This window comes from Bacillus rossius, chromosome 10, assembly GCF_032445375.1.
Source record: "Bacillus rossius redtenbacheri isolate Brsri chromosome 10, Brsri_v3, whole genome shotgun sequence".
NCBI lineage: Eukaryota > Metazoa > Arthropoda > Insecta > Phasmatodea > Bacillidae > Bacillus > Bacillus rossius.
In genome coordinates, this window is record NC_086337.1 from 4,929,350 (window position 1) to 4,943,445 (window position 14,096).

A 14,096-nucleotide genomic window follows, 5' to 3' on the forward strand; every position below is an offset into this window, starting at 1 on the left:
CTATACTTATATCATTTTACATGAACTGGTCGTAATGTATTCTAAGTATCGAAAAATTAGACTTCCTTTTTAGGCATAGTGACAAAATATTTAATTTGTTGGACAGATATTTTGTCTAGTGACAATTTTCATAGAGTAATTGATTAATAAACTCCACGAAAGATAATGGAAAACAGAATATATAATTTATTTTAATCTTAAAATATCATTATCACTGGGCGAGAATCAAAACAAGGTTCGAAATCTTTCGCTCCAATTATTATTTTAATAAGTGAATTTTTTTATACATTTTAGAATTTTCGCGAATGTCTATTTCAATAAATATAAACTTCCAATATGGCGGACATAACGACGTATTGAAGGCTGGTATATGAGAAACCTAAGCCTCTTTTAGGATTTTAAACATGATTTAGTAGATTTATACATAAAATTAAATTATTTGTATCAGCCAAGGATCAAAGCAAGGACAGGAATCAATAAATTCAATCAGTAAATTAATGAATGATTTTTTAATGAATTTTCAACTTTTTCCCGAATTTTTAGATTAATTATTACGAATTTTTAAGATGGCGGTCATATCGGTTTATAGGAGGCTGTTTGGTTAGGAAAATAAGTTGCTTTTAGTTATTTCCACCATATTTTATTGATATATTTTTTTACATAAATTAAAAATTCTTTGCATCGCCCAGGGATCAAACCAAGGATAGGAACTGATCAAATAAATCGATTTATTAATTGCAGATTTATTTAATGAAATTTGGAATGTTTCCCGAATTTATAGCCAAATAATTACGAATTTCCAAGATGGCACCCAAATTTCAATATGCTGGGTGCCACAGAAATAATAAATAATTACTGCACTCTAGCGCTCCTTGTATCGATTACTGAAAACAAGATGGCGAGAGTGCTCTCTAGCATATTCCATATGTGTTAACTAGCGCTCCTGGTAGCAAGTATTGAAAATAAATATGGTCGCTCGGTCTCGAACAAACAATGATATTATTCCTTCAAATAAAAAATTACAAATCCGAATATGTGTATTATTTTTTATATACCGGTACCTTATTTAATTCTCAGTCTGGTAAATGTCTCGATGTCTGTGCGGTTAAAGACATATGTTTTCTAATCTAGAGGACATAGCTGCGATGGTTTGAATCACAATGCTTCCAATGTATTTTGCATAAAAAATTAAATTTAATATGTCGATAAGGACCGTAATAGCTCTGGTAGGTAATATAACATCGACCTTATGTGATGAAACAGCTCGATGCTGGTGCTCTCTAGGATTAAACAGAGGAAACAAAGACGTCGGTATCCAAGATTACTGTCTCCATCGGAACAGATTAAAACCAAGCTGGTGGATGTGTCGAGACGAAAGCAAAATGGTGGCCATGATGTCATAGTCGAAAAAATGGCTTTAAAATCAAATCCAAGATGGTGGACATGTTATTAGAATTCAAGATGGCTACCATAACTAAAATTGCAATGCTATATAATCCAAGATGGCGGCCGTAATTAAAAGTGCAACGGTGACATTTATACACATCCAAGGTGGCAGGAGTAACAAAATAGTGCAGCATTCCTGGCCAACCGACTTATGTGCATGGTCACCAACTTGGTGTAACTTGCAACTAACTGGATGAGTTAGCCTGACCGACAGACTGGATGTACCTGGTCACTCACTGGATGTGGCTGGTTAACCGACTGCCATGTGTAGATGCCCTGAAAACACATGCCAAGGCATGCAAAGGACTCGCTTCACTTTCTAAGAAGACTGTAGGAGAAATGCTTGTAATTTGCTTTTGTTTTTGTATTTTTAGAACTTCTGTAATAAATTTTTGAAAATGTTTTTTCTCGAATCTGTATTTATTTTGGTAATTTTGATTAAATTATTTTTTATTGCATCAAGGAAAGATCGAATCAAGGACGATATCAATCTAATCAAATATAATTATGTTAATAAGGGATTTTTGATGAATTTAGGAAATTTTCCTCTGGATTTTCAAGATGGCGGCCACGATGACCGAAAAGATGTTGGATTTCGTGGTAATAAATACTATTGGACTCTAATGGAAAAAAATTAAACTACTATGGTGGGAATGAACTCTAGCATATGATATGTGTACTATATGACACTAGCATTCCTTGTATCTATTACTGAAAACAAATGGTGGCAATATAGCATCGGCAGCTTATGGGCAGCTGGTGGATGAGAAATATAAGCCTCTGTAAATTTTTTTTTTACCATATTTTATTAAATAAAGATTTTCTTTACCTGAAATTGCAATATTTGCTTCGAGCAAGGATCGAACCAAGGACAGAAATCAATAGAATCATTAATTATTTTACTAAGTGAAGTTTTCCCTAATTTCTAGTTATAAAGTACAGATTTCCAAAATGGCAGATCCCAAGATGGCGGGTGTGGCATCATTCAAGATGGCTGCCGAGGTCCTGATCGTAAACCACGAGCGGCGGAAACGCCCGAGTATAGTCGAATCCTTACAACTGGCAAGCCATCAAGCCACCAAACCATCAAGCTGTAGTCCCATAACAATAACATTGTTCCAGAAGTTCCTTTTTAACATTAATATTCCTAATTTTTTCGACGAACAATAAATTTTTTTTCTCACTTTTGTTAAAATTTTATGAACACTAGTCATTAACACGTTTCGCTAGTCGTCGTTTACTGATTGTCACATCGATCATGGATTGCAAAATAGTCACACATACCATATTGACAGATCATAAAAAAATAATTTTAAAAGAATATTATGTTTTAAACCCATACAAAGAAAAATATGCATAAAATAGGCACCATACCTTTATATAATGTGTGGAATATCATTCCAAATTTGTCTTCTAAAGTGCATTGTATTTTTTAAAATAAATTATTATTATATCTATTTTCATTTAATGTGGTTTGTAAATGACATATTTAATTTTCATTTTGAATTTCAGATCAATTTTTTATTAATGAATTTCAGGAAGTTTACCACGAAAATTCCATAATGGTAATCAATGTTTTCAGAAAAATCATTATTAGTGTGTGTGGGGACAATATAGCTCTTTTTATCATTGTAATGGCTATAGTTAAGAATTTTTTAAGTTATCGTTAAAAGTGGCTTTCATTGCATTGCTCTTAGAAATTCGCTATTTTTAAATGTTTTGACTAAAATTTGGGTTAAGCCAATTACACTGTTTTACATTTCTATTACAGGTCGTGACACCAACAATTTTGTTGTGTACATTTATTTTGTGATATCATCTTACTTTAATCAAAGCAGGTTACTGTTACCGAAATAACACATAATTTATTGTTTCCTACACCATATTCATCATTATCCTCCTCATCATCATAACCATCATTATCCTCCTACATCATTTTCATAATTATCCTCCTCATCATCATAATCATCATCATCCTCCTCATAATCATCATTATCCTCTTCATCCTCATTCTGGGGCCGGGTCAGCATAATAAAATGCCTCAATCGTCAGCTGTTACTCCCCTCTATTCCACTATTCTCCTCTCTCCTGCACTCCTTTAACTATCTGCTCTCCACCTCCTCCAAGGTCTTCCTTGGAGCATAACTCCATCGTTTCTTCTCCCATTCTCTCGACATGGCCGCGCCATCTCATTTGGTCCCGCACTCTTGTTCTGGCTAGCATCATCTCATTCCTGTAACTGCCAGTATATTCCTACCTACCGCTGTGTCCGTTCAAGCATCTCAGTGACAAGGTATGACAAGGCAGAAGACACTGCCATTGAAATTGTGGAATACACCTACTATTATTCCTAAGTTTTGGTACATTTTATAGAATGTTTGCACTCTTTCGGTATGAATTTTTTTTCCATTCAGGAATGTTTCATATGTTGGTGAGGACATGTCAGGAATGTTGTAGAGATGGACTCGTTGATGTGTTGCAGGAGCTATTGCGACCATGGCGTCCGGGGCAGTGGGAGGTATGCTCTTCTGGACTGCGATATTCCCCGCGGACGTTGTCAAGTCTCGGATACAAATACAGCATTGCGAGACATCCCTGTTTTCCATGATTGTGAATATCTTCCGCACTGAAGGTAACTAAACGTTCTCTAGGCTAATAATTGCTCAGAATGTTGGTAAATTTTACTGTAGTCTTAGATTTAAAACAAACCCAATCTTTTATTGCAATTTTATCACACAATTCTTTTTCTATAACAGTCCATATAAACTACAAATTCTGAACATTAAATGTAGTAATATGAATAAGTCAATTGTGTGGTGCATTAAAGGCCTATTCATATCGAAGTTAAAACAGGGATTGTTATATTAACTTTGTGTTATCGATATGCATAGGTGTACAGAAGTTTTGACACATGAACTTTAAAGACAAAAATGAAGAAAAAAATTTAAATTTACATAACTCCAACATAACAGATAGGTAATTACGTAGTGATAGGTAAACAGATTAAAGTTATGAATTAATTTCTTGGTTTTTATTTATTTGGATTTTTTTACAGATTTAAGCTGGTAATGTGAAGTAATCTGGAAATTAATTTTCACCACTTTATAAGCATATTCATGCTTTTTTAATATAAATATTTTAAAATTTTAAATAAATATTTATGTAGTACCTATATATATGTCTATTATAAATTCTGGCGCCACTCTTTAAAATAGTAAAAAGAAAGGGATTTATATGTACTCTATATTATACTCTTTAAATTAATATTGTAATTTTACTGTGTCTGTAATCAGTGATACTAGTATACTGCTACTAGTACTAGAATTTTATATAGTAAATAAACACATGGCTAGTCCAAATCGATAATTAGAAACTCATTAACACAATATACAGGTTAATATTAATATTTAATATAACTTATAAAGAAAGAAAACAAGAAAGAAAACCAATCCAGTTTAAAAGCATTGGCGTAGCTGTGTTCATAAGGTTGGGGGGGGGGGGGACAAATAATGATTTTGATGTCATGTAAACCCATTCCCCTCTTACTATGACGGTGGGTGGGGGGGGGGGGGGGTCTTCCACCGGAAAATTTTGATTTTAAAAGTGCAAAATAGCACTTTTTAAGCAGTTTTTGTATCTAACCATTGGATACATCGATGTTAAAATTATTATTGTTTCCTTAAGATAAAATTTTATGAGTGAAGAAATTACAAATAAAATTGGGCAGAATAATATTATTAAATAAAATTACCACGGTCTAGAAAGTTTGGCCGGGGGAGGGGGGGGGGGGTTACAGTCCTCTCCACCCAAAAAAGGTCAGGGGGACACGTCCCCCCTGTCCCCCCGGGTTCCTACGCCCCTGTTTAAAAGACTAAACTGAAATTAGAAAGTAGGAAAATCATAACTGTTGCCTCTAGGTTGGGCACACATAACAAATGTTCGTAATCTCAGGGAAATAATATTAATGTTACTCGGTTCGCAACAGCAGGAGAGACGGAATCCTGACCTCGTGGACCACTGGGTTAGTTGTTTGCCACCAAATGTCACCAGGGCTCGTGCGGGACAATAGCACGGAGTCACTTCCCTCGGGCCGGACACCAGGAACATGTGTCCTGCCTCTGTGCCGGACACCAGGAACACGTGTCCTGCCTCTGTGCCGGACACCAGGAACACGTGTCCTGCCTCTGTGCCGGACACCAGGAACACGTGTCCTGCCTCTGTGCCGGACACCAGGAACACGTGTCCTGCCTCTGTGCCGGACACCAGGAACACGTGTCCTGCCTCTGTGCCGGACACCAGGAACACGTGTCATGCCTCTGTGCCGGACACAAGGAACACGTGTCCTGCCTCTGTGCCGGACACCAGGAACACGTGTCCTGCCTCTGTGCCGGACACCAGGAACACGTGTCCTGCCTCTGTGCCGGACACCAGGAACACGTGTCCTGCCTCTGTGCCGGACACCAGGAACACGTGTCATGCCTCTTTGCCGGACACCAGGAACACGTGTCCTGCCTCTGTGCCGGACACCAGGAACACGTGTCATGCCTCTTTGCCGGACACCAGGAACACGTGTCCTGCCTCTGTGCCGGACACCAGGAACACGTGTCCTGCCTCTGTGCCGGACACCAGCTACACGTGTCCTGCCTCTGTGCCGGACACCAGGAACACGTGTCCTGCCTCTGTGCCGGACACCAGGAACACGTGTCCTGCCTCTGTGCCGGACACAAGGAACACGTGTCCTGCCTCTGTGCCGGACACCAGGAACACGTGTCCTGCCTCTGTGCCGGACACCAGGAACACGTGTCCTGCCTCTGTGCCGGACACCAGGAACACGTGTCCTGCCTGTGTGCCGGACACAAGGAACACGTGTCCTGCCTCTGTGCCGGAAACCAGGAACACGTGTCCTGCCTCTGTGCCGGACACCAGGAACACGTGTCCTGCCTGTGTGCCGGACACCAGGAACACGTGTCCTGCCTCTGTGCCGGACACCAGGAACACGTGTCCTGCCTCTGTGCCGGACACCAGGAACACGTGTCCTGCCTCTGTGCCGGACACCAGGAACACGTGTCCTGCCTCTGTGCCGGACACCAGGAACACGTGTCCTGCCTCTGTGCCGGACACCAGGAACACGTGTCCTGCCTCTGTGCCGGACACCAGGAACACGTGTCCTGCCTCTGTGCCGGACACCAGGAACACGTGTCCTGCCTCTGTGCCGGACACCGGGAACACGTGTCCTGCCTCTGTGCCGGACACCAGGAACACGTGTCCTGCCTCTGTGCCGGACACCGGGAACACGTGTCCTGCCTCTGTGCCGGACACCAGGAACACGTGTCCTGCCTCTGTGCCGGACAGCAGGAACACGTGTCCTGCCTATGTGCTGGACACCAGGAACACGTGTCCTGCCTCTGTGCCGGACACCAGGAACACGTGTCCTGCCTCTGTGCCGGACACCAGGAACACGTGTCCTGCCTCTGTGCCGGGAATCAAATGCGTTCGAGGGGGTTAGATACAACATGCAGTACACGTACGAAGTGTGTGTTGACAATGCCGCAGGCGCTAGAAGTTTATTTCCTATTGCCTATTAACAATTGTTGCCACGCACTAGATGCCCTATCATTCTTAATTTACCCATACAAGTAAAAAACACCCGTGTGATATTAACAACGAAGCAATCAGTACCCTCACAAGGGTTCAATTAGTATTTAAATATTTTATATCACTTTAAATCGCAAACCTAAACTATTATTTTTTTCCCTCTCTCTGTGTTAAATTTTTTTTCTTTTACTAGAATTATTTTTATTTTTTTTTAATTCATTTTCATTTTTAGGACCATCAATAATTTTCCTCTCCCATTACAATTCTGACAAGGACTTATATATATATATATATATATATATATATATATATATATATATATAAAAGCGAAATACCACTCACTGACCCATTCATCACGAGGTCTCTAAAACTATACACCCGATTGACTTGAAATTTAGCATAGTTACTCATTTTGTGATGTAGACGCTCACTAAGAACGGATTCTGTGGAAATCTGATCCCAAGGGGAGTTTCGGGGGCGTAATATATCAAAATTTCCAGTTTTTGGTAGGAAATCACCATGGCAACGGCTGTTGCTTTGTTGATGCTTCATTCGTCTCTATGGCAACGACTATTTCATTGTTAGTGCAGTCCTCATCACCGTTGAAATTTTGCGGGTACTTTAAATATCAAAAATTGCCCCTTTTTTCAAGAATATATATTTTACAGACTTGAAACTTCACAGTAATGTTCCTTATGTTACGCAGGATGACATTTTCCGAAAATTAGATCCCATGGGTGGTTAAAACCAGGCAACAGTGGGTACTTTGTCTGCATGAGAACAGGATTTTGCATTGTTCATGCCTTCTGCGTCTCCATGGCAACGGGCATCGCGCGGCAGTGGCGTACCCACAAGGAGGGGCATGTAAGTATAATGAGCGGCGCAAGAGTGATCTGCCTGTAGACTGCCGTAGCGAAGTACGGGTACATCAGTTGTACGTTGCGTGCACGAGTCGGGAAACCATCGGTGCTACTCATTTTCTCTCCGGTACATTATACAGCATTGTAATAAATTTTCACTGAATTTTTTTTATTTACCATTACTGTAAATGGGAGATGTGGCTTAATTTTTTTATAGCCGTGCGAAGCCGGGTCGGGCAGCTAGTGATTAATAAAATTAATATGTAGGATTCTATACGGGTTCAATTTAGATTGCTGATGTTGACAGAAATATTCTTTTGTTATAGAAATTGAATAAGCGTTGCAAAAACATAACCACAATTCTTAGTTTGTCAATAAACTCATCAGCATTTGATTTCAATCAGCGTCTTAAGTATTTGAAAAAAAAATGAAGATATTACCTTACCAAGTATTAATTTTTATAATTTTCACTACATTATAAATGAAAAGTTTTATCTTATCTAATATTTTTTCCTTATTCATAGTTTTTCAATTGCTGAGAATACAACAATTGAACTTGGAGTTCAATTTTCGCGCGTAGATGACGATGACATTTATTTTCTCTCCTTTTCAATTCTCGATTTTCGATTTATTACGTTCTTTGACTATTATTCAAACTCTGAAATTGCAAATCTCCAGTTCGAAAGATTAAAATCAGAAGAAAAAGAATAAAATTTCCCAATTAATTAGAATTAATTTAATAAATTGTATTTCATTTTATTTATAGAGGTCATAATGTGTTGTCTCCATTTATTATTAATTGCTCTAAATTTAAATATTTATTAAATATTGGCCAGTTTTTTTTAATTAGTTGGTTTACATATATTAGGTTATTTTATTTAACATGACAATTTTTTTAAATTAGTTAATTTTTTAATTTGTAAATATATTAATTTTAATTTCAGTTATTAAATTGAAATAAGTTATTTATTTGTAAATAATTCAATTAAGATTTTATTGTAATTTGAATTATATAACATGATTATGTTAATAGAATTGAAGCTATCTTAAATACAATTGACATTCATTTTGGCACCTACTATTTTTAAAGGGTCAAAATAAAAATATAACCAGACAGCTGTCAGGATAAATATTGTCAAAAAACTGATCAGATTTATTTAATTAATTCAAGTGGACCTGATTTAAGTGAGCTTAATTTTCTTCGTTTTGGTGATTTTTTTATTTGAGTAGAATGTAAGTTAATGTGTAGTTTTTTGATAATTTAGTTAATTTTTACTCAATTCAGAAGTGATTTTATTGATATTTAAAGTGAGTGAAATCAAAGTTAGTGAACTCAACCAATAAGAAGTTATTCTTCATATTCTTGAAGTTTTGGTGAGTTTTTATGTAATTTGTTTTTCCGTTTAAACGTATATAATTCTAATATACTCTACTATATTCCCCATGTAATTCATCACCATAATTTTTAAATAATTCAACTTATGAAGTAATAACTGAAATATTAATTACATCTCCATTTTATAGTAATTACTAGATTCTTAATTAAATTGAAAAACATATGTTCATTATTTTCTAAAGTTTATTAAACATATTTTTTTTTAAAAATTTGATTAGTTAAGTTATTGATAATACATTTAATGACATCTTATGGTAAATATGTAGTTGAGGGGTATTGCTGGAAAAAAAATGTAAAAAATCCGAAAATACTTTTATTGTATGCTCTTTAACTTCCTCTTTTCATTAAACCCGGCGGAGATAAGAAATTACAAATACTTTAGGAGATATCGCCGTTCTTATTTTGCTATACAAGACCTGTGCAATCATTCGACCGTCGAAATTTTCTTTATTGCCATGTGTTCGTGAATGCCTAATTAATTAAAATGGTCGATTAGGTCAGGTCAGTTACATTTTAAATACTTTCAAACTTAGCTGACATTAATAATAATGTGAATTAATTTTAATGGTTGTTTAGTTTTAAAGTATTTATAATGTAACTGACCTGACCTAACAAACCGGGACAAAGGATGAACAGTAGGTACTCACGTAATTTTTTTACTTATTATTTGCGCAACAATATTCAAATAACAAATAGAACATTAAAATTTGAAACGTTAAAAACTCACCTAAGTTGGAGGCGGGAACAATTCCTTTGCCATTAGTAGGAAATGATGTAATGAATAAATAATCACATATTGGTTCATTTGAATTCTGGCCTATCACGCAACTATCACGTGACAACATTCTCCAATAAAATAAAATAGATACTCGTAAACAAGAAACATTAATGTACGCCGCATGAATACACAGGTATTGTGATGAAAATTAAAATTCGATATCTCCTAAAGTATTTGGAATTTATTATCTCCGACGGGTTTATTGAAAATAGTAAGTTAAATAGCATAGAATAAAAGTATTTCGTATTTTTTACATTTTTTTTTCCAGAAATACCGCTCAGCTACATATTTACCCCCACATTAATTTCCTATCCATTTCATTTAATACTGATCAACAGCGAAGCGTGGACGGGTTTAGCTAGTCAATTATATGAATCACCATAATTCTTTAGCCAATTGTAACATAACCTATTATTACTGCACTCGCCGACATATGCTTCTTCTTTTTAATAATACAAGAATAAATACTTGAAATTTTACTAGTAATCAGATTTTTAAAATGCAAGAATATTTAACCTTTATTGCCGAAATTGTTGTTGTAATAAGCAATGAAAACCACAGATTAAAATTCGTCTAGAATATTTTACGTTTTTATGTCTTCCAGTGCTCAAAATTATATGCAATTGTGGCCCCGGGCACGAAATTTTATTTATAATTCATTAATATTAACGCCCCTCGCGGTAAACAAAGGAAAATATGTATTAACGAGTGCCTGGTTCCCGCGGCAGCTGATAGAGAGCACGATTCGTTCAGTTCGCGTCACACCGTAGATGGCAGAACCGTAGGGGAATAATATTATTATTTCGTTTTTATAATACGATTTTATAACAAATACGCATCCCATATACACCAAACGTTTTTATAATGTGTTACAATATTTTTTAAAACATTGTGCAAAAATTCCCGGGTGTATTTTTGAATTATTATGTGTAACTGTAAACACCATTGTTCGTACAAAAACGTGTTTGATTATTCAACATTACTTTTAAATAACCGTCCCGATTGTGCTGAAAATCGGTGGACGATCGTTAAATTACATAATATTAATAATTCAAACGACGAAATCTTGATTGAAAAGTCAAATCGATGGTTGTTCCAATCGAGTGGAAGAGAGATGTGGCGCAAGCGTACAATGAGCGTAACGGGACACATCGTAGTAGGGACAATGTGCGTTACGGGACACTTTCGTGCGTGCAGCCGGCGTTCATTGATTTATTAGACGTTGTCACGTCAAAAAAATTATGTGTTGACAATGTATTTTTATTCACTAGAGTCAGGAACTTCGGTGGAATTAGATAATGCATATATGGGTTTATAATAACATAATAGTAGCTATGCTTAACGATATGGGAATGTCTGTACTAATTTTCGTACTTCTAATTGAATTAATTTGAATTTTTAAAGAAAAAAGGTTTGCTGCTGCCAGCATAACGATAACTGTAGCCGTGCATAGCGTCACTTAATCAACTCTAGCGCAAGAGTGAGGAGTGGGGCGCTCAATTTAACGCTTACGTGTATTGTACTTAAACTTAGATGCACGAGTTTGACTTGAACTTGTGATTTTTTAGGAGATGTTCACGTAAATTTACTTTATCATAATATTAATACAAAACAGCGAACAGATGCAACACTTAAGGCTTGTGTACGATTGGAACCTTAAGAATTAACTTTAATAATTAGTCGTGTACTAAACATATGAAACTATGTATTATAGTATATGATTGTCATGTAGTTTTGACGGGTCGCTTCCAATTCAGCTGCTGACTTGAGACGTAACATATATTTTAGGTGTATCAGAATCGTCTCTCCTACGCAACGTCTGTAAAATCAAAAAGCAAAAAAGTTTAAAATATGACTTGAATGAGTCGTTTACATTGGAATGTAGTCCGTTTTCATATTGTGTTGTGGCAATGTAATGTTTAAGGGATTACATATTTTAGTTTCAATTTTTTATTTATTTTAAGAATAAAACAAACTTTAGATTTGTAAGTCAATTGGTAATTGTCAATAATAAAGTTCTTCCTTTTCCCAAATTTGGCTGGTTAGATCAAATTAAAAACTCTAGCATTTGGTGCGTTGACTGATGGATGTAACACAATTCACCTAGAAGCCTAAGAGAAACGTCATTGCTGTCTTGCTGAATATTTAAGTGTTACATAAAATTGAAAACAATGTTTTATTCCAGATGATAAATAATTTAACACGAAATTGGAAAATTGATTTTTCCGGCGGCTGAATTAGAGCAGCAATATTACAAATGTAACAGCAGGGAAATATCCTGCTCTATCTCTTGGTGAAGCGTGTCCTGGACGTTCATTGGTTGTTCGTTCTTGGTATGTACCGGCGGCACTGCTGTTGCCGCGTGGCTGTAGCTCGCACCACCACTGGATGCTCAGGCACTCTGAGCTCGAGTCTAAGACCGGCCAACTAGGATAACACCGGCGTAGTTAAACCCATTTTTCTCTCGTAAGTTAACGGCCGGTGGCATTTCTTGGTATACGGGGTCAGCGCAATAGGTCTGTACACTTTCAAAAAATAATAAAACTAATATATGGGGTGGATTTAGTTGAAACTTTTTATCAGTCAATAGAGAATCTTCGAAGATTTTTTACAGATAGACTTAACTGCAACAGTGATGCGCCGTAGCAGCGCCTACCACACAGCAGAAGAGTTGGCGCGTGCTTCAGTTAGCGAAACTGTAGTCAGTAACTGCTATGCAAAGTGAAACATTTTACACATTTTAAAGTGAAATCAACAAGCCGGTCATCCATTTAAGCCTTATTCATCGACAAAAATGTCACAGGCCATTCCTACTTCGACATGTTCACCTTGTGGTTTCTGCCTCAATTGGGAGACAATTCTAAAGACTTCATCATCCAACAAGAAGGTGCACCGCCTCTCTTTCATTCGGCTGTAAGACACATCTCCCTGTACAGGTGTTGGTCTTGCAAGTGTGCACCATGTGGTGTGGGGCAGATGGTGACCGCCTCACAATTAGCTGCAGAAGAACGCCTAATGTACATCTCTGTTCACCTTATTTTATTTTATTGTTCTACTCTCGTTGTTTCTACAGGAAAAGTGATATTTTGTGGTTTTCCGCGGCTCACCGCACAACGACGCCACCAGCTCTACGAGAGATTACAATGCCATCTCGGCTCGGGCAGCTGTACTAGCGGTCGAAAGTGCAATGGAAATTATCAATGTCTTCGCGACTTCTATAAGTATTATTCATATCAATGATAATACTTGTTACATGTGGGGCCGCTACTCGCTAATATCGAGTGACTGTCTGGCTCTGGTGCCAAAGCACAGACTGCTTGTGTTGCAGGCATATTGGCGCTCTACAGTGGCTTGCAGCCCACGCTTGTGAGGACTATCCCCGCCACGGCCATGCTCTTCCTCGTCTACGAGTACTCCAAGAAGCTCTTACATAATGTGTTCGACTGACCGCATTCTCAGGAGTGTTCGCCCGTATTAACTCTATGAGTTACCCTGTCCTCACAATCCCTGTCCTCACAATTGTATGTTTCCTTTATTAAATAATTTTTGTAAACACTTTTGTCTGTAATTTTATTGCAAGTATTTCCTGTTAGTGTTTATAATATATCTGTATTTTGCTCGTAAGCTAGGGAATTACATTTATTACTAGTTAACATTTTTGCCTTTAATAGAAGATAGAAGATAGAGTTTAATAATCAATCTGAATATGTTAATGCGAAAGAAAGTTGTAATTTTGCTACGCGATAACACAGATTGTACTAGATACAATTTTGGATACTGTAAAAAGTTATTTTCTATAAAAAAAATAAATATTCGAGGGCATTACAATGACCCTGCATGTTGTCATACACTCTATGTTGTGGGGGATGGAGTAAAGTTCAGACTTTATTAACCTAGTCCTCAGATAGGGGAGGAAACAGTGACCTAGGTCAACAGGTGGTTGACAAACATGTGGCATGTGGGTATTCAGGGAAGTCGTGGAGAGGCGGGGATGAAGATGGTGATGTCATCTGCTGGTGGC

At 37.1% G+C, this 14,096-nt stretch overlaps 1 protein-coding gene across 1 annotated transcript in view; it reads left to right on the top strand.

Moving 5' to 3' along the window:
• LOC134535733 (mitochondrial ornithine transporter 1) overlaps positions 1 to 13,630 on the top strand; it is a 138,643-nt gene extending 125,013 nt beyond the window's left edge. The window contains exons 6-7 of the mRNA XM_063374957.1: positions 3,929 to 4,078; positions 13,404 to 13,630. Coding sequence (XP_063231027.1) covers positions 3,929 to 4,078; positions 13,404 to 13,522 — 269 coding nt within the window. The 3' untranslated portion in view covers positions 13,523 to 13,630. The remainder of the gene's footprint in view (positions 1 to 3,928; positions 4,079 to 13,403) is intronic.
• The last annotated feature ends 466 nt before the right edge of the window (positions 13,631 to 14,096 follow it).